Below are 25,125 nucleotides of genomic sequence, written 5' to 3'. Positions count from 1 at the left end.
ACAATTCTAATTTCAGACTTTATAAAATAATCAATTAATAAAAGCTGATCAGTTATTTTGCTCAATTATTCAAGTGAGATTAATTCTGTAAAGTCTTTTACTATGTGTAAGGATTCACTGTAAACCCCTTACATGAACAAACAGCACCTGTGAGGGCCAGAGGCCTCAGCTTGCAAGCTGCTGAAAGTTGCATGTGTTCTCATAAGATACTAAGTCATGTGCTTGTAAGCACATATAAAAGACTGTTATTGTATGAATCTCTTGCTGGAAGTCAGTGATAATCTTGTTTACAAGTTGTATATAGTTGCCAAAATACAGATTTTTTATCTAATGTACTCTTTTTCCATATATATTTCTTCTAGAGATTCATTGTCATACTGATCCACACATACAATTCTCATATTTTGCCACTCTTCTTTAGTAATACCTGACAATGGTATTAACACAAAGAAGCCAATTCTCTGAAACTTGTGAATCTGAGACACCAGTCAAAAACCTACCTGAAGAACAAATCTAAGTTTGTGAAGAGATAACCAATCTTGATATCTTATCTCTCTTAACTATCAATAAAACAAGCACTGCAATCTCAGAGAGAGAGTCTATCTCAATACTAAAAGACAAAATCCAACAGCTTTATAAAAAGACCAAACTACTAAAGAAAATGATAAAATAACAAGAGAAGTTGAATGCTCTCTAGAACATTCAAAAGCACTTATAAAGTAAATCTCTTAATATAATTATCTCTAACTCAACACCTGCAGAGCATCTGTTAATCTTGAGATTACCACAATATATGAAGCATTATCAGACTGGTATCTATACAGAATATCACTAGTTTATCTCAGATATTAAATTTATTCACAACACAAGCAAACTAAATAATGAGAATACTCTCACATATGCTCTTACAGAACTTGATTATATTAAGAAAGATCTTTGGAAGATCTATCACAAAGATAATCTGTTAAAAAACAACTGAACTGATCTTAAAGAATTTTTATATGTAAGACTAGAAGATCCAATAAACCATATATAAAACTCTTGACAAGTAATCTTTGCTCTTTACAAAGATTTAAATAAAACTAATTATGCTTATTATCAACAATTTCTAGAGCTTACAACAGAGATTGATGAAGAATTTAAAGACTTCACAAAAATAAAGAAGAATCTGTTTATATGAGACTTGAATAAGCTCATGCAAACCAAACTAGATAAACAGCTGGAGATACTAGATAACATTAATAATATAGTAGTACTGGCCATCTGACTCTGACCAAGTGTATCAGTAGTCTATATAAAGAATGCATCACACATAAAGTTTACTAATTCAGTTGAAAGTACTTACAAAGGTATAAAGATTAATAACTCAAGACTATAAATAAATAAGAGAAGTTAACTCTAGAGACCTGCTCAGAAGATAGGGAAGAATCTTATCAAGAATCACAAAGTCTTGAAAAAGAATGAAAGATGTTTTGAGTGTAGTCAAAAGAGCTGTCTCACAAAAGACTGTCTTAAGAAGAAGAAAAGTAGCAAATAGAAAGTTAAGAAGCTGCAAGTAGATAAAACTAATATAATGAAGTTATTCAAGAATAGTCTTCTTGCTATCTCTTCTATTATTCTAAATGTGTGAAGCTCAACTAACAGAAGTATTACCTGGTCAGCACTAATAAATTCAGACTGTCAATTTCTAGTAATCAGTTTATAATTGGCTGCAAAGCTAGACCTAGAGGTGCACCAGATGTCTATAGAAATTAAAACTACTATGAATCATGAAAATATCACTCTTATAAAAGAGATTGTAAATATATTTTTTAAAGTCTGTAACTCCCAGAAAAACTAGTAGTTATTCTATAACCAAGTGATAATCATAAATATAAGAGATAAGATGCTAGTGGGTTTGAGCTGGCTGTAGCAATACAATCTTAAGATATGTTTCAAGAAACTAAGACTAAAGTTTTAAATAGTGTGTCATGATCTGCTTGTGAAGATTAAACTAGTTAATCTCTCAGAGCTTGTGAAAGAAGGGAAGTCTATTTGTATAATAACTCTTCACAAATCAGAACAGATGGTGACAGCAGATCTAGATCTCCAGATATCAGAAGTCTACCACAAACTTACAAAAGTATTTAATAACAAGAGAACTTGAAAGCTGTCACCATATCATAAAGATAATTTGGCTATTGATCTTGAATCAGAAAAGCAGTCAGAATTTGAAAGAACATACAGATCTTTATAAGCTGAGTAAGAAACTCTTCACAAATATCTGAGTAGTGCTCTAATTTATAGATTCATCCAGTCTTTCAAGTTATTTACAGAAGTACTTATTCTGTTTATGTTCAAGAAGAACAACAGACTGAGAATTTGTGTGAACTATTACAATCTGAATTTAAAAATAATAAAGAATAGATATTCTCTACTACTGATTGAAGATATGTTGTATAAGCTTGTGGAAGCTGTAATATTCACTTAGTTAAATATCAAGAATATCTATTATAGACTGAGAATTCACAAAGAGAATGAGTGAAAGACTGTATTTCAGACTTTATAAGAGCTATTTAAGTACTTGATAATGTTCTTCAGACTCACAAATACACCAGCAGCTTTTCAATTCTATATTACAAAGACACTTAATGAATATTTGAATGTGTTTGCAGTAGTCTATCTTGATAATGTGGTCATATACTTAGCTCACAAGAAAGACTATAAGAAGTATATAAAATTAATACTTAAAACACTTAAGAATACAGATTTTTATTACAAGCTGGCAAAGTGCAAGTTCAATACTTACAAGATTAACTATCTTAAGTATATTATAACACCAGAGAGTGTTCTTATAAAGAAAAGCTGTGTGAACACTATTCTTGACTGATCAGAGCCAATCAGTAAGAAGAAGATCCAGATCTTCTTAAAATTTGCAAATTTTTACAGATACTTTATTTCAAGATTCTCTAAGATAGTCTGCAGTCTGGCTACTCTTCTAAAGAGAGAAGAAGCAAAGCCAAGCAGGCATATACAAAGAGAGATGAGAAGAAAAGCTAATGCTTTCATAACTGAGAAAGATCACAAAGTCTTTATAAGTCTGAAAAAAGTATTTACAGAAGTTATTATGCTTTATTATTTTAATATAAAACAGAAGATCAGATTGGAAACAGATGTATCTGACTTCACAGTATGTAGTATTTTATTATAGCTGACAAAGAAGAGCATTTGAATTCTAGTTGAATTTTATTTGTGGAAGATGCAATCTACAGAAATGAGCTATGACATTCATAATCAGAAACTGCTTGTGATTGTGGAGTTATTTAGATATTAACACTGCTGGTTGAAAGGCCTGCAAATACTAGTTCAAGTTCTTATAGATTATAATAGCTTGTGCTACTTTCAGACTGCTCAAGATCTCTTATAAAGACAGGTCTGCTGGGCATAAAGACTAACAGTCTTTTAGTTTATAGTTGATCATGTGAAAGAAACTAAGAACCCAGCAGATGAACTCTTATAAAAACCTGACTATATCAAGAAGACTGATCTAGATGATAAGAAAAATCACAAAACTGCAAATCAACTAAGAGTAATGCTTACAAAGAAGCAAGAGATTACAGAAAAGTTGGAATCAACAGCTCAAGTTTCTCTTAATCAAGAAGAGAGAAGATGAGAATGCACAACTCATCTTCACAAAGCTTCAGATTGAGACCAAGAAACTACTTGTGAAGATTATCTTGAGAGATACATGTAAAGTGAAGAAAATTATAATACAGATTCAGAAGATCAAAGACCTGGTTTGCAAGAAGAATTCTTATAAGAAGAGCAGTTCCAATTTGTTGGCACCACTGCCAAACCTACTGCAAAGTGATAACTATATAACTAAGGTCTGCAAAGACATTAAGGTGGGCACAAAGAAATTCATAACATGGAAAGAGAAGAAGAGTATTCTCTATAGAAATAACCACATATACATCTCTCAGAATAAGGCTCTGCAAATAGAGCTGATTAGATGTCATTATAATCTATCTCTTGTGAGGTATTTTGCTATAGCAAGAACATACAAGCTTATAGCTTGCAAATACTTTTGGCCAAGAATAAGAGAATTGATAAAGAAGTGTTGTAAAGTCTGTAAAGTCTGTCAAGACTCAAGAAGAGTTTACAGAAAATCTCAAGAAGAACTATCACTCTTATCAATCTCAAATTGCTTTTAGAAATTTATTAGTATAGATGTTATTCCAGATTTCCCTGCAAGCCTGAATTTTAAGAAGATGCAGTTTGACTGTATTCTTGTTATAGTGGACCAGTTCACAAAAATGGCTCACTTTATCTCTACAATAAAAAAGCTAATATTAGAGAAATTGATCTATCTCTTTATTTATAAGATAGTGAGATTGCACAGATTATCTGCAAGTATAGTAACAGATTGAGAATCTCTGTTTATAAGTGAATTTTAGAGTAATTTAACTTATATCTTGAAGATTATAATAGCAATAAGTACAGTGTTTCATCTGCAAACTAATAATCAGACTGAGAGACTAAATAGTGTGCTGAAGTAGTATCTGTAAAGCTATATTAGTTATAATCAAGATAACTGAGTGATATGGTTGCCAATAGCTGAGTTTGTGTACAATAACTTACAGCAAGCTTTCATACAGAAATTATCATTCCAACTGATATATGGATTAAATTTACAAATAGAATTCTTGGACTCTGATAAGTATAACTATGTGTACAAGAATTTAAGAGATTAGGCAGAGGCAATGAGATTGCTCTGTAAAGAGATTAAGAAATTACTTGTGAAGGCACAAGTCTATCAGAAAAAGTACTATAACCAAAAGCATACTGTAAAGACCTTCCAGATGGAAGATAAGATGTGGCTTGATCTTCACAATATCAAGACCACATGATCTAATAAAAAACTGGATTTGTTGAGGCATAGATCTTGTAGAATTATGAAGAAGATAGGCTCACAAGTCTACAGACTGGAACTGCCTCCAGGTCTGTAAACTCATAATATCTTTTATATGTTTCTGCTCTGCAAACACAAGATCTGTAAAGAAATCAATAGCTCATCTCATCATAAAGTTCACAAGACAGACAAGAATGAAAAGAAGTATCTGCAAGATAATTAACTTAAAGAGAGAGAGTTGTGAGCTGTGGTGCAGAGTATATTAGAAAGAATATAATAATGAGAAGAACAAGACATGAGTTTCTGTAAGCAATATCTGTTCACTGAGAAAGCTACTCCAACAATTCTATAGTAGAAACCTGGATAAGCCTGGTTTATGAAAGAGATAGATGAAGATAATAGAGAAAGAAAATAAATTAGAGAGAGAAAAGGCATAGTCTGAACTAAATCAAATTGAATTGATTTCAAAAGAAGAAAAACTAAATTAAAACTATATAATTAAAGTCTCTGACTTCTCTTGTGAAGATCTGTAACAACTATCTATAATTTTACTGCTGGAAAGAGCAAGCAAGATGTCTACAGTATAAACAGTTGTTATATTTTTGACTCATGTCTGCAGAGATGCACTCTGCAAAGACTATATTATTATAGTCTTGCTGAGCTCTCTTGCAGATAGAGCACTTCTGTTCAGAGAGTGACTGGGCCCCAGCTCAAGTTATAAGAATACTTTTGTGAAGCTGAGCATGCACAGCCAACTGATTTAGATTATTCAAACCAGCAATGAGTATAAGTCTTTGAATAAGCTTGTGACACTATATTCTTTTGCAGACAGACAAAGCTTGTACCTCTGTGTGAAGAAGAAAATCTGAGAGAATTACTAGATTAATCTGTAATGCATCAGCAAAAGTAGCAGCTGATGGCAACTGGATGAAAATAATCTAAAATTATCATTGTCAGTCTTACAGAGAGAGTGCTGGATAATTCCAAGCATTCTACAGAACCACAGTACCTACAAACTCTGCTAGAGCAGGAGGAACAGTAACAATAATCTAGAGAAAATTAACCACAAACTGAAATATAATAGAGAATACTTATATTTCTGGCTGGGGCCAGCATAATAATTACAAAGAAGAGAGACAGAGCAATAGAACTTTAACTTCATCAGCATGTGAATTAATATCAGCTTGTGAGAAGCACTTACAGTATAGGCTGGTGAAAGAAAAGCAACAGCTGGTAGAGAGAGGAAAGAGAAAATAATAATACTCTAGAACTATCAGTTACAAACACTTTTCAACTTCTTATGATTACTTATCAAAGGCTTAATCTTGTTTGCAAAGAGAGGGGATGAGGATTTTCTCAAGAGAGAAAAGCAGAGATAAATTGTGAGAAGAGAGAGAAGAGAACTATATACTAGCAAGAGCTTTTAGCAAGCATCAGTCTCTTCACAAACCAAACTCTGATAAAGACAAAGTCTTATAACTATACAAAGCAAAGACACAACCAGGGGTGAACTCATTAACTTATGGTCACAAGACTAAATACACAGAATATTGAGATGTAGCTATTTTGAATTCTTTCAGAATATCAAAGATCTTCTGTAAGCTTGTCTCCCACATAAAGTAGGGCTTAAAGAGTTCACTTATCTTGATAATAGTGATATAGACTAGAGAAGAAAGAGAAGAAAAGAAGAGAAAGAGAAAGCAAAAGAAAGCTCTTTCTTAAGCTAGTGTTTATTATCTAATAGTAATATAAGGCTAGTAAAAACAATAAAGACTCTCTACACATTGTTGTGTTATTAGAGTTGTGTTGATATCATATCTCTAGTGAAACTGTACTTTTTTTCTTATGAGAAAATTTTTATTTTTTCCAAGAGGTTTTTTATTTTTCTACTCATGAAGATTTTTAATGAGACAGCTATCTTGAGAGACCAAGACTTACAAGAGAAGAAAATCTGTAAGAATTTATCATAAATCTTTTATATGAACAAACAGCATCTGTAAGAGTCAGAGATCTCAGCTCACAAGCTGCTGAAAGTTGCATGTGTTTTTATAAGATACTAAGTTACATGCTTGCAAGCACATATAAAAGATCATCACTGCACAAATTTCTTACTGAAAGCCAGTAGCAATCTTGTTTACAAGTCATATATAGTTGCTAGAATACAGATCTTTTACCTTATATACTTTTTTTCCATATATATTTCTTCTAGAGATTTATTGTCATACTGATCCATATGTACAATCCTCACACTATGTCAAGCTGTGTATTAATTTTGAAAAGTCAGCTTTACAAGAGAAATGATATTTTGAATATAAGTTAATAGTAAATCTTAATTATTATGATTTCTTCTCTGACAGTTATAGCAATAGAGATGTATGCAAATTTAGCAGTATATATAAAGCTGTATTTTAATAACAACAGTCTGAAATAAAATACATCTGTCTCATTAATTTATATCTGGAATTCTATGCTCAAGCTCTGAAACTACTTGATACAGGAATCAGAACTAAGAGATATTAATTCAGATAACTTCACTCAATAAAAGATTTAATCAAGAAAGCTAAAGATTGTTTATATTAAGACTTTGTCAGAATTCTGAATACAGTTCAGTTAATATCTAGTATGTTATTCAGAGAATTCAATTCACATTCAGCTCAGGCAGTACAAGTTCTGTGGAAGCCAGAAAATGATAATTCAAACAAGAAGAATCAGAATTCTTTGCAGAATATTATAAAGAATTATTTTGAAATTGCAATAAATTAGTCTGTCTGTTTAAAGAAACTCACACCAGCTGTAACTAATTACAAGTTCTGAAAAAGACACAGATTCTAATTAAATATATGAAAAGATGCCTTTTCAGATTAAAATTAGCTGTTAGTTTGTGCTTTAAAATAGATTTTGAGATTTAATATCTAGACTTCAATACAATACTCTGTTATATCACTGCTTGCAAGAGCTAAATTTTGCTGTATTTAATATATATCTCTTTATCATTCACTGTAATCAGCTATAGAAGCTCTAAGCAAAATAAGTTAGTACTTAGTAGTGTATAAATAAACATATCTTAATTAGAAAATTCAAAATAATTAAGCAGACATACTAGATATAATAATCTCTTTTTAGATAAAATCTCTCTCTTTTTCTTTTTTTTTCTTTCTTTTCTTCTCTTCAGCTTTATTATATTTCTTGTTGCTTTTTCTTTCTCATTCCAATATTGAGATAAGTGGTGGATTTTGAAATGAAATAAGGAACTGCAGCAAACTGAAGAATAATATATATAGAAATAGCAAAAAATAGCTCTGCAAATATATAAATTAGCAGCAGCTCAAGACAAGTACTTTCTGATATTTATAAAGAAGAAGCCAGAGTAAAAGTTCTTAGCTGTTAAAAAAGAGTTTACTATAATAGATGATACATTCTGTAGTTACTGTTTAATATTCATATATACAGTACATATCAAAAAGTCTTATTTCTGCAAGCAAGAAACTGTAAAGATCTGCATTAATTATACAGAAGATAAAAAAATCTGTACTTCTATTTCTTCAGAGCTACAGAAGAAAGTAGCAGTATTACTATCTAACTATAATAATTTTCTCAGACTTAAGAATATAATGCTTCAAGAGAAATTAAAAACAAGCTGCTGATCTTAGTAAATTACTTGTCAAAATAGCACTTTCATCAATTCAAACTAATAAATCTCTCTCTTTCTCTCTCTTTAATACTGAAGTTGGTACTGTTACTTTAACATTATTAGAAAAGCTTGTGTTTATTCAAGCTAAACAAAAAGAGCTTGCAGAGCATACATTCTACTCTATTAAAATAGATTGAACTGATTGAAGATTATATATTCAACTTATGTTAATATAGTTATATATATAAAATATTGAAAGAACTTTGACCAATATTCACCAAAACTTAAAGTTCAATTATTTATCTTCTGCAGTTAGCATACTTAATGCAATATTAAGATAAATTAAACTGACTTTAATATTAATAATAAAAAGTAAAAAGACAGAAGAAATCATCTGTAAATCAGTAATTAAGATAAACTAATTTACTGCTGCTTTGCTCTCTGCTGTATCTGCTTCTCTCTTCTTTTTTCTTACTTCAATCATATCTCTTTCTTCATTCAGTTGCAGTTAAATATATCTATATCAGATCTATCTCTAACTGAAGACAGTAAAGCTAATTTGCTTGAAAGTAAGATCAGATAGTCTGAATAAGCTTGCTCTGATAATTCTTCTGTACTGGTTTTACATTTTGTCCCTGAATCAGAGACTTTAACCAGTGAAAAGGCTTCTGAAATTTAAAAAAAAAAAAAAAAAAAAAAAAAAAAATACATTATAATTCAGATTGTGCAGGTGGTTGTGAAATACTTAGTTAGTTTCTAGTAATTGAAAGGCTTCTGAATTAGATTTAAAACCCTTAATTGATGCATTATATATTCTGAATTTTATACATTTTAGACTCTTTATATATGTATTGTAAATATATAGTTGATCTACAGTTTCAAGCTTGCAATCTGTGGTTCAATAGGTCACATCAGATAAATGTTTTCTGGTAATTGCCTGAAAAGCTCATTTTTCCAGTATGGTATAAAAGACCACCACTGCGCGAACCTCTTGTTAGAAGCCAGTGGCAATCTTGTCTACAAGTTGTACATAGTTGCTAATACCAGACCTTTTACCTCACGTACTTTTTTCTACATAAATTTCTTTTATAAATTCATTGTCACGCCAATCTATACATTTAATCCTCACATATTATCTGAACACATCACTAAAAATTCGTAATATTTTTCATATGCAGCTTCTCTACCCAGCTGCTACAGATCTCTTCTCTAGCTAGCAGCAGTCAGATTGGCAGCTGTCACAAATCACTACTGTAGAAGAAGAAGAGCATGAAGTAGAGAAGATTCTCAGAGAGCAGAGAAACTGCTAACATCTTGAATATCTTGTTAAATGGAAAGAATACACATACTCAACATGAAATAATACTATGCTTATGAAGAAGACAGTAGCTCTTGATAAATAAGAGTACTGTAAGCATTAAGATAAGACCCCCAGCATTTGCAAATGCCAGTGACAGTACAATATCTGAAGAACAAAAGAAAGATATTGTAGAGAGTTGAATCTCTATTCTTCTCAGGCCAAACTCTTAATAAGATGCTGTGTAAAAAATCTTCACACTATTTCTCTTTTGACTTAGTGTCACACACAAATGTTGTGAATATATTATACATACACTTGCCTACCATCTTTCTTTTCTCTCTTTTTAAGCAATACGTTCATGCATATAGAGCCTTAGCTAGTAACTCCAGCTTGGCCTATGACAATATTAATCAGGCTTGCTAATACTATATTTATATAGAACTGGAAGATTGCTGGTGTATTTGATAATTCAAAAAATATAACAAGATACTTAAAACTTTCAAATTTTGTGTAAAACATAATCTTTCATTCATCATTCTCTCTGATTCTAATCTAGTAGTAAACATTGTATAAATTCACTTTAGAAAAGTAGTGTGCTTCTGTCAGCCAGCTTAGCATCTCATTTATTAATAGCAAAAAGTAATAATTCTTCACTATAACTATATTAAGACTATAATAATCAATACAGAGTCTTAGTCTTTTATTAATCTTGAATACAAACAATACTGAAGGCTTTGCCAGACTTTATAATAAATATATTTAACTTTTGTGTAGCTTGTTCTTGATATATTCTTATAGAATCTCTGTCTACTTGAGTAATAGTTTATATATTAACATATAAGAGAGCTTACAGCTGTCTTTAAAAATAATCAGGTAACTAACTTTTATTAATTTAAGTAACTCTGCTACTCTTTCTTCCAAGAAAATATTTTTATAATCTCTTAACTACTTAAATACTTTTGTCAGAACTTGATTATTATCTGATATAAAAATAATATAAAAGAGTTTATTTTTAATATATACAACTTGAAGAAATCTATCTGTATTCAGAAGTTTAACTAATTTCTTTGAGACTCAGTAATATTGTATTTTGTTCTTTTAGTTAATATTCAGGTTGAAGTCTTTTAACTACAGTATATTTGAAACTATATTCATGTTATGTTAATTACTGTAAATATTTGTTTTATCATCTTTGTAATTTTTATAAAATCTGTTATAGTGAGTTAAGTCTTGTAAATGCTATATTAATTAGTCTTAGCTTTATTCAGTATCTTAATAACTTCTATAAATATTTCTGGTTGATTTCAATTCAGTTAAAATACTAGTTTGTAGAAAATACCATTTACTGTAGTATCTGAGTTCAACAGTACAGCTTGTTTTATAAAATCATCTGACAGTATAGTTAGTATGATTAACAGACATATACTGCATCTGCTTATCTTCTCTATTAAATTAACATCTTATCCTTTTTGTGTTTGACTTAAATCTTGCATAAGCTTTATTATTTTGATTTTTATTCAGTCTTCATTCTTTGTATCAGTCTGCTGCAACTTGTTCAAGTTATTTATATACAACTTTACTTTGTAGTCTGATTAATTATATCTCAGACAGAGTTCTTTATTTATTTATTATTTATGTTTCTTTTCTAATAGCTTCAGAAGTGATTTTGAAGACATTTTTTTTATTTATAAGAGAATTTTTTTATTATCTTATTAGAATATATCTTTTTTCTGAGAGATTAAGATTCTTTATTTCTTCTTATTTAGATTCTTGTTTCACAGACTTTATTTCTTCTTTTCTAAGATTGATTTAATAAAAGTTACTTGCTCTCTCAATTCTGTAACTATTCTTAATTAATGCTGTAGTTTATCAAGTTTAAGTCAGATATTTAATCTGAGCTTTGTCTGTAGAAAGAATATGTGAAAAGATTTATCTAGTAGATTATTCAGATCTTGTTTAAGTTTGATAATGTATATGAAAAATAAGAGTACAAACTGATTTTCTTATTAGATAATATTATAGTATTGCTATATTATATTTTAACTACAAGTTATCTCAGGTTTAACATTATTCTTATACTATATTTTGAACTTATTTTATAATATGAGTGATTATTCTCTCTTTATTTTTAATATCTGTTAGTACATCTGAGATTTGTCACAAAAGTAACTAAATACTTAATTAATTCTGACAGTATCTGTTACTCTGTATAATAATTTTCTCAGGCAGAATTACTATTTTATTAAGACCAACTATTGCACTTGTCAAATAATTTGCTATAATAGTAAGATGCTTTTGAGAGTTTTATATTATCAAGATTATCTGATTTCTCTATCAGTTATATCTGCAAGAGAAACTTTAAAGAAAAATTATTATTTGCTAATCTTTGTTTATATTTGATCTACTTCTGAAGTCTGTATATTTTGTTTTGTTTATATATATCTACTAGATTCTTTTGCAAATATATCTTCTTTTTTTTAAAAGTTTCTTCTCTTCTAATTTTATTTAATATATTCAAGAGTATATTTTTATTATCTCTGTTATTAACTAATATCTTACTGGTGATTACTTCATCACTTCTGATATCTTTATTATTATTTATTTTCTTCACATTAATATTTATCTCTATTGAATCTGCAATGTGAAGTGTTGTCACAGTTTGTCTTGTAAATCTTGTTAATATTGTATTAACTTAGATAATTATATATCAGAGCATTCAGAATTATTAAGAAATCTGATGTAGATCTTATAAGTTACTCCAGAATTTGAGATACAAAAGAGTTAAGTAGATTCAATACCTGTAACTGATAAAATAGAGTTATGTATAGAATGTATAGATTTACTAACTAAAAAACTGAACACTAAGATTCTCATAATCTGTGTCAATTATGTGATTCTTATACATTTACAGTTATAAGTTATGTGAGTTTCTCTAAACATCTGATGTTATCTGATGCTTGGTTTGTCTATGTTTGTTTGGTGCTTGGTTGGTCTACATTCCTAATAAATGCAGCAAAGAACTTATTACATTAGAAGTTGTCTGGAACCATGGCAGAGAAAAATACTTACCAGAGTGAGTTTTGTGCCTGCCCAGGATGAGCCCAGGGAAGCAATATAAGCACAGACACTCTGGCTACCCAGACACCCGGGGCCAGCCCTAGGCCTGGTAGAGATTTGCTGATGTTATGAAACTACACAACCAGGTAAATTGCCTATTATTCTTCAAGAGCTCAAGAAGCATGATAGCTCAGTAAAGATTCTTTATAATACTTTATACTACTAATCTGAGAATAAGATTCTCTGTCTAGCTGGAAAAGACAATAATATAGTACTTGCACTGTCAGCTATTTATTTTCTAAATATCTTTATTATTCAAGAGTGAAAGAGATCTAGAATTATTTTTATAAACAGACTCCAGATTCAGCAAATCTTTAATGATAATTCTATTAAAGAGCTTGAGATACCAGCTCTTATCAATAACTATAATCACTATATAGGTAGGATTGATATAGCAAATTAGTATAGAATTCTATAAGATTCATTGCACTGGCTATAGAATCTGGCTGCTAATTTTCTGATGGCTGCTTGACCATGCAATAATTAATGCTTATATACTTTACCAGCTATCTTATTCTTGCTCTACTGCTAGACTGATTGAGTATATAACATTCTATAAACAACTCTATAAGACTTTCTTTAAATCTGCTAATCTTTTACTACTGCAACAATCAAATACAGATCTTAATCATTCATGAACTATATTGTTAGCTATAATAATTTATGCCTGATATCAGTATAAAAAGCAACAGAGTCAAATAAAGAAAGGCCAGCTCTCTAGATCACTATATGATTGCTCAGTTTGTATAGTAGCTCTCTGTCTCAAGAAGTATTGCTGGGAAGAGCTATATTCTACAGACAAAATTCTAATAAGATATAATTCAGATTCAGCAGATAGTTATAAATAAATATTCTTATTTCAGAGAGAACTTTAGTTTCATCTTTAATACACAATTCCTTTACTTCAAGATTATACATAAAGACTTGAGCAATATGCAGAAAAACCTCACATATAATCTTTGTTATTCTATATTGGACTTGAGCTGCTGAATTTATTGCCCCTTAAATTACAATTATATGGTGAAAGAGCTTAATAGAGATTGTAATAGCTATCATGTCTCTGCTTTCTTTTGACTAATAGAAAATTATCATATTCAGAGAATAAGTTGCATAGACTAGCTATAACAAGTTCACCAAAGTCTTCAGCATATTTATTAATATTAAAAGAAATAAAGACATCTCCATGTAATATTACCCTTTTCAATAAAAAACCTCTTTCCAGGTCTCTGCAAGACCTAGAAAGCTGCTGTATTAGTCATAATACTAATGTAATTCACTTCTGAATAGCTTGCTCTACTAAGCAGCTCACCAAATTTAATATATTTTTACAACTAGATTTGAACCCAAATTATCTATGCTCAGCAGCAAATAATTAAATTAAATTAAATTACACTAGATTCTGCATATCTTAGTCTTGTATGCCTGAGTGTACCACAATTGCTGCACTTTAGTGGAGCTTATAATTGTGGCATATACTCTAGGGTGTAAGATAAGGGGAATTGAATGACTGGCTGTTCAACAGACTAAGCAGAAAAAATAATAAGATTCTGAGCTTCTTTTCTAGTTAGATATTCTTTATGTTGAATTCTGTAGGTAGATCTCTTGTGTTTTTACTTTTCTTTCTTATTTGTGACAAATATATTCTGATATTACTTCTTTATAATAATGGCATTGATCATGCTGTATTCACAGACCTTAATAATTTGATCCAGATCTTTCTCTAGATCAGGAAGACTTTCAATTCTCTGTATTATAAGATACTTGATCTTCTTCTTCTGTTGATGCAATTGATGGGGATTCCTAGATGTTTGTGGAACTGAGAATAACTGAAAATTGCTAGCTTGACTAGCTGAAGAGCTAGATGTATGAAGCTGAATATCAAGCTGGTGAAGAACTTGATTTGATTTAAATAAAGTTATACTAGTAGCTCTAAAGCTGATTTGAATATTCTGAGATTTAAAGGCCTTCTTATGTCCTGTAGAATACATCTCTAAAAAATCAATCTTCTTGATAATGTTGAATTCTAGCTGCATTTGCTGTTCAATTAGAGCTCTGTACACTTACTTTAAAACTGCAAAAATACTTACATCTAGAGACTGTAAGAGATGTGATGAATATGCTAGCATGCAAAAAAGAATAATCTTATTCTTACTGCAGATTTGAGTGAATTCAGGTGTAAGATAGCTGCCATGGCTATTCAGAATAAGAAGTATATAACTGCTGATCTGATGTAAATTCACTATTGAAATAAATAATCTGATAAGCCATCTGATTTCTATCTTGTCTGTAGTCCAGCTATTAGAACTGACATTCAATCTCCAGCCATCTGGCAGCCCATCAAACCAGCCTTTCTGGATATTCTGATCCTTAAGAATGATGTACAAAGGCAAGACCCATCCTGATACATTAACTAACTCAATCACTGTCAATCATTCTTGATTTCCAGACTGTAGAAGCTTTGCCCAGCCATAGTACTCAGCACTAGTAATGATCTTAGTAATTGCACAGAGTTTAATTGCAAATCCAGTCTTATTAAAGTTATAGATATTCTCAGTCTAAATCCTATGCTCAGTAATTATATCTTCTAGAGTCTTAAATCACTTCTGAATAATCTTTCTGTCCTCACATTTAGCTTGATTATAATTATAACATCTAGAATAGCAGTACTGGAGCTCTATACAGTGTTTAATCAGCTTTGACACTCAGTTTTTGCTAATATAGGGGGATTGGAGATGGAATACTGTAAAGTAAGAAGATGATTAGCCATATCCTTAACAAATGCTGGCTGAAGGGGTAATTCTTGTTTAGCTAGATCTAGGATCCACTGAACTAGCAGGTTCTCTTCAGTCTTTGTTGACTTGGCTGAATTTGCATGTAGGCTAGTTCTTGCAGGTCAGTCATTGAGTCAATAGTGTAGGGTTGAATATGGGACTTCAAATAAGTGAGCAGCTTCACAAATTGAGCAAACTTCTTGCTTTTTAATAGCAGATATCACAAGTTCAAGTCTTCCCTCTATTTCTATAGAGTTTCTTGCATTTTTACTGCGAATTGGTGGCATTTTCACGCGTTGAAATGGGCTAATTAGAAAATTGAAGATATTTTGATTTTGGTGAGCCGCTCGCTGGGGTGAGCCGCTCGGGGGTGAATTACATTATAACAAATAATTTTTATCTTGCGTGGGACACTCGCGGGCTCTCGGGCGTGGTCGCGCGAACGCTTCAAAGCGCGAAAGCGCGAAAACTCGAAAGCGCGAAAGCTCGAAAGCGCGAAAGCTCGAAGGATGGAATCGGAAATAGGCTAGTGGTAACATGCAAGGACCACCATTTTGAAGCTCAGGGCCACGGGAAACGGTGGCACGTTCTATTTTCCCCATTTCGACGGAGTTCTCCGTACTCCGTATATAAACTAAAATCTAAAGTTTAGCTTAGATTAATAAGCTAGAGCTGACTGCAGTAGGTTATATTAGGTTTAGTCTGGTCATGTGCCTGCTTGTAATGTTACATGGCGCTGAACATAAATTACATACATGGTGTGGTGAGCTCAGCACACTGTGGGTTGATCTGTACGCACGCTTGGCAAGGAGGCTCGCCTTGGAAACGGAGCATCTGGCATGGTAATAGTACCAAGCTACCCCCGTACTTCCCCTCAATATGGTATCAGTACTGAGCACAACGGGACGGGACCGTACTGTACCGTCCCAGTTCCGACCATCGGCCGACGCGATCCTGGCCCATTACCCTCGATAACGGCCTCTTTGTCGTCCAAGACATTGTTGGCCCTAGCCCCGGGCAGCAGTATTCTTTCAATCAAGTACAGAGTACTCCGTAGTCATCCTCAGATCACACCCAGTACGTCAAGATACGATAACCCCTCACTGTAGAGCCCAAAGGGGAAACGCTAAAGAAATAGTAGAAACCTCATGGCGGTCCATTCATAATTCATCCCTGCTCGGAAACGATATTCTCCATAACCGAGGAGAAATAGGTTTCCCAAGCCAGTAATTCCACAAGCGGCCAATCTCTGTGGTAAAAATATGATATCTGCTTAATAAAACATGATTAGCAAAATTGGTTATGGCGATGTTGGAAATTTATTAGCGTTAAGCAGTGAATATAAAATACAGGTCCAGCTGAAACTTACATCAGTTTCGGGAACCTCGCCCAACTCCGAAGCACATAAGCGTATGCCTGCCATACTACACGCCATTCCTTGTTGAATACATCTTTAACGCTCATCGCTTCCTCTTGCTGCTCGGAGTCTCGATTTTGGGCGTTGTTACCAGCTATCGCAGCGGTTTTACCTTCGGAACTAGCCCGAGGCTGTCGAAGTGTACGTGAAGGACTTGCATGTGCTGTCAAATGATCCGCGCCCGATTTGAGAGCCTTCTCAAATTTTTGAATCGCCGATACGCTATGAGAGACTCTTCCCAAAGTGTTAATCAAGGCAACCAGATCCGTTCTTCGAAGTAAACCGTTATTACTCTCGGGTCCATCAAATTCAAACAAGACCTTTAACGCCGTACCATATCCGGCAGTCTGAAGCTTTCCCCAGAGGCGACACTTGTCACATCCGATACAGTCCATCAGTCGACTGACGTTTCGAAAACGGTTACGAAAATCTTCCTTTAACGCAATCCCGCCATGAGCCTGAAACATGATGCTCTCATTAAAAACCTGAGGCCCAGAAGCAAGGGTATCGGTCAGCTGGGACATCCACTGCTTCGTTTCATGATCTTGCTCGGGATCATCGGCACAATAAGAGAAGTTTTGCAAGTGGTGCTGCAATTTGGCAACAGCGCGAGATAGAAGGGCAAAGTTAAAATAAAGATTAGATATCCGGTCTGGATGAGAGTGAAGTCTTTCCTTGTAGCACTGCAGGTTTGGCAACCATTCTCCCGTAGTCTGATTGAAATAATTCCAGCACAGATGAGTTGATATCGAGGCATGCATTCCGCTTATTAAGCGATAGAAAGCTCGTTTTTCCAAACATTCATCATCCACAGGATATCCTTCATTATGAAGGACAGCACTAACAGATTGTTCTCTTTCATGCTTTTCGAGCACATGTTGAAAACTGTGAGCAGCCTGCAATGCTCCAAAGTTCATCCTCTTTTGGGGGGGGAACCCTTGCTGGGACGGCTTGAGAAAACAGTTTTCCCGGTAAATTGCGTCCCAAACTTGCCAGGCACCTGGTCCAGAATAGCCAGTGAATCGTTCAGGATTATCAACCAAACTCACATAATCCCCTTTTCCGGTAGCTCCTTCATCCTCAGGTACGCAATAATCCCTTTCATCACATTCATCATCGTATTCCACCACACATGATTCACCAACATCTTCCCCAAGCATTCCTTGAAGGGGCTTTTTTTTTGGCCTTGCTCGTTGCTGTTCTTTGCCCGGGTGCCCAGCTTTAGGTCCTTCCAGCTTGCTCAACGCCTCCGCCCTCCATATGGCCGGAATATCGTCTTCGGACTCTAACGTACTAACAGCACAGGCAATGTTGCCACACATGCCAGTGTTATCCGACCAAAAGGGACATTTCTTATTAAACAGATTGAGGCGATAGTAGGAAAAAAAATCAGTATCTTGTGTGATCGATTTTAAAATTGGTGCAATCTCCGTATTAGCAGAATTCACCGTCGCAAAGGAGGCACACGTATCGGGAATAGTCGACTTGGAATCGATCTAGAATCATATCAGATGAGTTAGCGTATGCTGGGAGTAGGAACATACTGGACAATCATCGGGCAAATGCCACCGAAACGCAGGGACGTAGTTTTCGCCATTGACCGGCCGAAGAAAGGAGAATGCAGCAAGGGAAAAAAAATTCGCAACTAATCTCATTGTTGAATTTGGTAAAGAAAATGCCAGGTTGTTGGAGAGATCTATATGCTAACACTGCAATGATCGAATCTACTGCAGCAAAATGTGGAGAAGTCGCTCAAACGGGGATTAAGAATAAATATGTCTAGTATTTAGCTCCTAAGCAAAGGTAACGACAAGAGATTTTAAAGGGGATATCAAATTATCACCCATTTTCACAGGCATTGTCCAAAATCAAATGATGGATCAATTGATGGGACAAAACTTGCTAGCTTTATGACTTTAATGCCTGTCATGGCGTGACTTTTGGGAAAGGAGACGTGTTCTTCCTCGCACAGCCGCAATGATGCCACAGGCCAATTAGTTTCGGGCTACTCAGGCCAGCATGGGGGGTCACTACGGAGTACTCCGTCCCTAGTGCCCGACAGATCTGCTAAGGATGACTAACACCTTTTTTTTTTAGATCGCTCAAAAGCTCCAGTCCTTTTGGGGTTTCCTGAATGCACACACAAACCACAATAAATGGATTCAGTATCCAGGGTAAAGCCCTTTTGCTGTCTCTTCAAGCGCAAATGGCCAGCTTTCAATCACTACTCTCCAACATTTTATAGTTGGTCTGGGCTGCCTGGTGTCAGACAGCCGCCATGTCGCTTTTTCGCAAAATCATCAGTTGTGAGACGGAAATTGGATCAAGAAACTCTTTGGCGACATAGAACAGACCACTTCTCCAGCGATCTATCGCAAGCCTTGATGGCACATCCCATGGTTTCTGCTGCAGATCTACGGTCGCGGCGAGAACGACCACGGGGAGTGAAGATGCTAACCCGGGACTTCATTGAAGGTACGAGGGGAATCCCGTCCACCCTATCGACCTTCCTATTTTGATGGCCTATTATAGATAGTCTGTACAACCCCTATTATGGCTATTTCTCCAAGCATGCGACAATTTTCACTCCCGGAGAACCTTTCGATTTCAATAATATCGACGATGGCCCAGCGTTCAATCGCCTGGTCGACCAAAGGTACGCCGAATTTGAAGACAAGCTGGATGCGGTTACGCCAAACCACACCCGCCAGCTCTGGCATACACCGACTGAGCTCTTTCGGCCTTATTATGGAGAGGCCATTGCGCGGTATCTTGTTACGAATTACAAGTTGACATTGTTTCCGTATCATGATCTGATAATATACGAAATGGGGGCGGGCAATGGTACCTTGATGCTTAACATTCTTGACTACATCCGGGAGGTTGACCCCGAAGTGTATCAGCGAACCAAGTTCAAAATAATTGAAATTTCCTCTCATCTCGCAGATACACAACAGAAAACCCTAAACGGATCGATCTATGACGATGGCCATCGTGGCCATGTTGAAATCATAAATCGCTCCATATTTGAATGGGACACTTACGTCCATTCCCCGTGCTTTTTCCTTGCCCTTGAAGTTTTTGATAATTTCGCGCACGATGCAATTCGATACGACCTGCAAACAGGCCAGCCTCGACAAGGATGTGTTCTAGTTGATTCCGATGGTGAATTCTATGAGTACTACGTTGCTAATCTAGACCGTTCTGCGTCTCGATTTCTGCGCATTAGACAAGCGGCTGCCCGCCGGCCATTCTCCACTCCACTACGTTCGCGCATGTGGAGGACTATCCAATCCTCGTTTCCATTCGCCGCCAACATGACATTACCAGAATACATACCCACAAGACTGATGGAGTTTTTCTACATATTACACAATTACTTTCCTGCCCATCGGCTTGTTGCTAGCGATTTTGACAGTCTTCCAGATACAACACCCGGTTATAACGCGCCTGTAGTACAAACACGATATCAACGAAGAACTGTTCAAGTCATGACCCCTTATGTAAGTGGGTCCGTCTTCAGGAACATTTTCGAGTCAAATCTGCTATGTAATAGCTTCGGGGCTTCTAGCTGATTATTTAACTAGGTCCACCAAGGCTATTTTGATATATTTTTCCCGACAGATTTCACTGTAATTGAAGATGTGTACCGTGCTATCACTGGGAAGTTGACTCGGCTATCCACCCACGAAGATTTTATGAGGCGATGGGCATATGCGGAGGATACACAGGCCAAAAGTGGTGAGAATCTGCTTTTAACATGGTATAAGAATGCCAGTGTGCTTGTTACAGTATGAAATCATCAGGTGAAAGCATACAAATGCGCAAGATATATTTAAGGCTTTAGTTATGGAGCGACTACCTCTAATAATCAAGAGGGAATCTGAATTGCCCCAAAAGGCTACAATTGTACTGGGCCCAGAGTAGCGCCGGAGGCAGGTCGCTTTAAGGACCTGCTTGACAGGGTTGAGTGAGAAGGGGGTGATGTATAGGTGAGGCAGGATACAGATCAGCTCCCAGTGTCCTGAGCTCATCACACATGGCTGAGTAAAAGTTCATCTGACCATCTGTAACACCATGTAACGTCTTTCACAGTGAACTCAGACACATGGTGAACTTGGACACTTTTGCATGTGATATAGTCTGATTTTTCAGCACCAATCAAATCTTGCAGTCTTCATTATCATACATTCATTTCACAGCAAAAATAAGCACAAACAGACTAGTTTTGACTGCTTCAGCAGTACAGGATCAAGAATTGAGTTAATAAAGAGCTGCTATATTATATAATGTTCTTCTTTCAAGTTTAAATAATTATATTTCTTGTCATACAAATAAAAAGATAGCTGATTCAAAGAAACAAAAATTATTAGTTTCTGAAGAAGCTGCTCTTATAAAATAGATTCTTTCTATAAATAAATCTGATCTTTCTTCTTGATATTCTACTGTACAAAGCATGACAAATCTTCTTCTTAAGAAACAGAGAGATAGAATTTTAAAAACTGTTGGACAAAACTGAACAACAATCTTTATAAAACAATATTCTAAGCTGAAGTCTAAATTTGTACAAAAATTTAACTACAAACAATCTTTTTATAAAGATTTAAAGATTATACAAAAGTGGTTTGATTTAGTAAAAAAGATTATAAAAAAATATAAGATATTGTCTGAGAATATATATAATATAAATGAGATTGAATTTGTAATAAGAATAATTTCTACTTGCATGATTATTTAATAATTCTGAAAGAAAAAATTATTTAAAGTTACTGTAGCCAGAAAATCAAGAATAGATAACAGTAATTAATATAGTTAATGTATCAAAATAAGCTCTAGCTTCTATAGTTATATTCAAGAAAAAGAATTCTTCCTTGTATAAAGATAAAGTTTTCTTATTATTAGATTGAACTGTAAAATCTAGTTTAAATGACTGAATAACAGATAAGCTTAAATTCTTTTGAATTAAAAAGATTTTTAATAAGTAAACACAATATTATATAAAGAGCTGATATTGACTGCTGATTATAGACAGCTATAAAAGTGATACTACTTTAGAGTTTGACTTCTTCTATATGAAGAATTAAATTATTTTTCTCTACATGCCTCTTCATTCTTTATATCTTTGTCAGTTATTAGATGTGAGCTGTTTTGCTTTTTTAAAGCAATCATACAGACAGCTTATTAAGAATTAAATTTAATATAGAATTAATTATATGAATAAGATAAACTTTTTGTCTTTATATTCTTAAGCTCATGGCAGCATATTCTCTGAGCAAACTATACAAAATGAATTCAGAGCTACTGGATTGATTTTATATAATCTATATAAAGTTTTGTTTAAACTCTTACTATTTACTCTTTCTTAATATAGTATCTCTTATAATTCTCTAAGCTCTTGAACTTCTTAGACCTTAAACAATACTAATAATATTTAAAGATAATTTATCAGACTTTAGTATTAATAACAACTTCATACAACATCAGTCTCAAGTCTAATTAACTGATTTATAGATAGGCTTTTCTATAACTATAAGAAGCTTATGATTGAAAATGTTCTGCTTGTACAAGAAAATATAAAGCTTCATACAGCTAATAGAAAACAGCAACAGAAGACAAGAAGAAGTACATATATTTTTCAGAAAGATGCAGCAAGACATGTACAAAAAGATAATAAAAAATTCTGTACAAAAGACTTGTAACTTTATTTAAGTAGCTAGTAAGAATATTATATAAAGAAATAATAATGATTTTGTGCAGAAAGATAGTAAGAACTCTGTGCAGATAACAGATAAAAACTTTATATAAAGATATACTTTTAAATACTGCAGTATATATTAAGTTCTTGAGTATACTGCTTATATATACTCTTATTATGATTAGCTCCATACAAAGTATTACTGAATATAGTGAAGAATAAAGTAGCTTGTTTGAGAATCTTATAATATTTTTTTTCTTCTCTTTTCTCTTTTCTTTTTTTTCTCTTCTTCTCTTCTTTAATTTATTATTACATCAAATATGTATGTACAAAGCTTTATACAAAGCTCAGGTAGATTAATGTATTAATAAAATATGAAGCTAATTAATTCTTTGTATAATATAGAGTACTCTCTCTTTTTGATCTCTCTGGCTCTCAGAGTTTCTATCAAATCCTCTTTATTGCTGGTCAGTAATTGAGTTTCTTTACTTATAGTTCACAGGCTAGAGTAGTTCAAGCTCTTTCAGAGCAGAATATTTTTTTTGTACATGACAGTATAAATGAATATCAGATTTTAAGTCACTGGTCTTTGTATATAAATGCTATTCTTATCTAATCTCATAGGTGGCTAAAGATACAGGTCTGTATTACTTGCTATAATAGTTCAGATCTTTATTTATTTTCAGAGTGCTACTGATTACCAGGCTACTTTAGTGGAGCATGTAGTAACTGTAAATAGTTTAATTATGCCAGCTGCTGCTCTGTACAAGATGAAGAGGATGCAGTAGAGATGATAAAGATTATTAACTCAGATAAAGAGAATGGCTCTTAACAGTCTGGTGAGTGTTCTAGAGCCTTGATTACAGATGGTTCAACACCATCTTTTGCAATTCTTATTGAATAACTTCTGGTATATATAATTTTTTTTGTTTCTGTTTTCAAGTTCTTTCTTCTGGGCAGGTTAAATATGTATGATTTTATTTACTCCAGTCATACAGAGCCTGTGTATGATATCTAAGCATGGCTTGCATCTCTATATGATTGTTATAAATGTAGACCTAGACTAATCAAGCATCAGATAATATCAGATGTTCAGGGGTACTTATATAACTTCAACTCTGAACATATAAGAATCACACAATTTATATAGATCATGGGAACCTTAGCATTCAGTCTTCTAGCTAGAGAACCTCTATATTCTATGTATAACTCTCTTCTATTAGTTGCAGGCATCAGATCTATTCAGCTCTTTCATATTTCAAATTCTGGAAAAATCTATATAATTCACAGTTGGTTCTTTTAGCATTCTGAATACTCTGATATATGATTGTCTAAGTTGATATGATGCCAACAAGACCCATAAGATGAATAATATTAATGCCTCATGTTGCAAATCTGATAGAGACAAACATTAATGTGAAGGAAATAAATATTAATAAAGATGCTAGTAGCAGTGAAGTCACCACCAGTAAAACATCAGTCAATAATACAAATAATAAAGATACATCCCTCAATATATTAGATGAAATCTAAAGAAAAGAGACTCTGGAAGAAAAGAAAGTATGTTTGCAAAAGAATCTAGTAAATATATATAAATAAAATAAAATATGCAGGCTGTAGAAGCAGATTGAATACCAATAAAGAATAATAAATAATATTTTTCTCTTAGAGTTCTTCTTATACACACAATTAATAAAGAAGTCAGATAATTTTGATGATGTGAAGCTTTTAAAAATATCTTATTACTATAATAAATTACTTGATGAGTGTAAATTATAGTTAGCTTCAATAAGACAGCAATTTTGTCTGAGAAAATCATTATAAAAAATATCAGATACAGTCAGAATTGATTGAATATCCAGCTACTTTTGTAATAAATCTCAGATATACTGGCAGATGTTGAAAATAAGAAGAGAATAACTACTCATATTATGAAATAAATTCAAGATACAATATAAGAACAACATTAAATCTGAGATAACTTATAGTTAAGACATAATGCAGCACTATTATAATGCTATTTAACAAGAGAACTAATTTATATCCTTGTTTTTTATATACATCACCAAACTTGAATAAGATCTGAACAGTTTATCAGATAAATTCTTTTATGTACTCTTTTTATAAATAAAGCTCAGATCAATCATTCAAACTGAACTTAATAAACTGCAACATCAATTAAAAATAATTATAAAATTACAAAAACAAGCAACACTTATTAAGTTTATTCTAGAAAAGAAGAAATAAAATCAGTAGAACAAGTATTAAAGTGAGAAGAAATAAAAAATCTAAATCTCTCAAAA

The 25,125-nt window shown here is 33.1% G+C and overlaps 2 protein-coding genes across 3 annotated transcripts; one reads left to right on the top strand and one right to left on the bottom strand.

The window, feature by feature from the left end:
• Positions 1 to 16,391: 16,391 nt before the first annotated feature.
• ERO1_1 (endoplasmic oxidoreductin-1) lies at positions 16,392 to 18,991 on the bottom strand. Of its 2 annotated transcripts, XM_003070667.2 has the most exons (3): positions 18,672 to 18,991; positions 17,080 to 18,623; positions 16,392 to 16,979 (listed from the first exon to the last, which is right to left on the bottom strand). In XM_003070667.2, the coding sequence occupies exons 1-3, from the start codon at positions 18,780 to 18,782 to the stop codon at positions 16,871 to 16,873; spliced, it is 1,764 nt and encodes a 587-aa protein (XP_003070713.2). In that variant the 5' UTR covers positions 18,783 to 18,991; the 3' UTR covers positions 16,392 to 16,870. The 2 variants fall into 2 exon arrangements, with proteins under 2 accessions (XP_003070713.2, XP_065979530.1); XM_066123456.1 differs by having other exon boundaries at positions 17,080 to 18,991.
• Positions 18,992 to 19,283: 292 nt separating this feature from the next.
• D8B26_001163 (uncharacterized protein) lies at positions 19,284 to 21,023 on the top strand (the record flags this gene model as incomplete). The annotated part of the gene is made up of 3 exons (XM_003070668.2): positions 19,284 to 19,602; positions 19,660 to 20,630; positions 20,715 to 21,023. 3 exons carry the CDS (start codon positions 19,284 to 19,286, stop codon positions 20,922 to 20,924), a joined length of 1,500 nt encoding a protein of 499 aa, XP_003070714.2. The 3' UTR covers positions 20,925 to 21,023.
• Positions 21,024 to 25,125: the final 4,102 nt, after the last annotated feature.

The sequence above is a fragment of the Coccidioides posadasii genome, chromosome 1, assembly GCF_018416015.2.
Source record: "Coccidioides posadasii str. Silveira chromosome 1, complete sequence".
Classification (NCBI taxonomy): domain Eukaryota; kingdom Fungi; phylum Ascomycota; class Eurotiomycetes; order Onygenales; family Onygenaceae; genus Coccidioides; species Coccidioides posadasii.
This window is presented reverse-complemented; position numbering and strand designations above follow the sequence as displayed.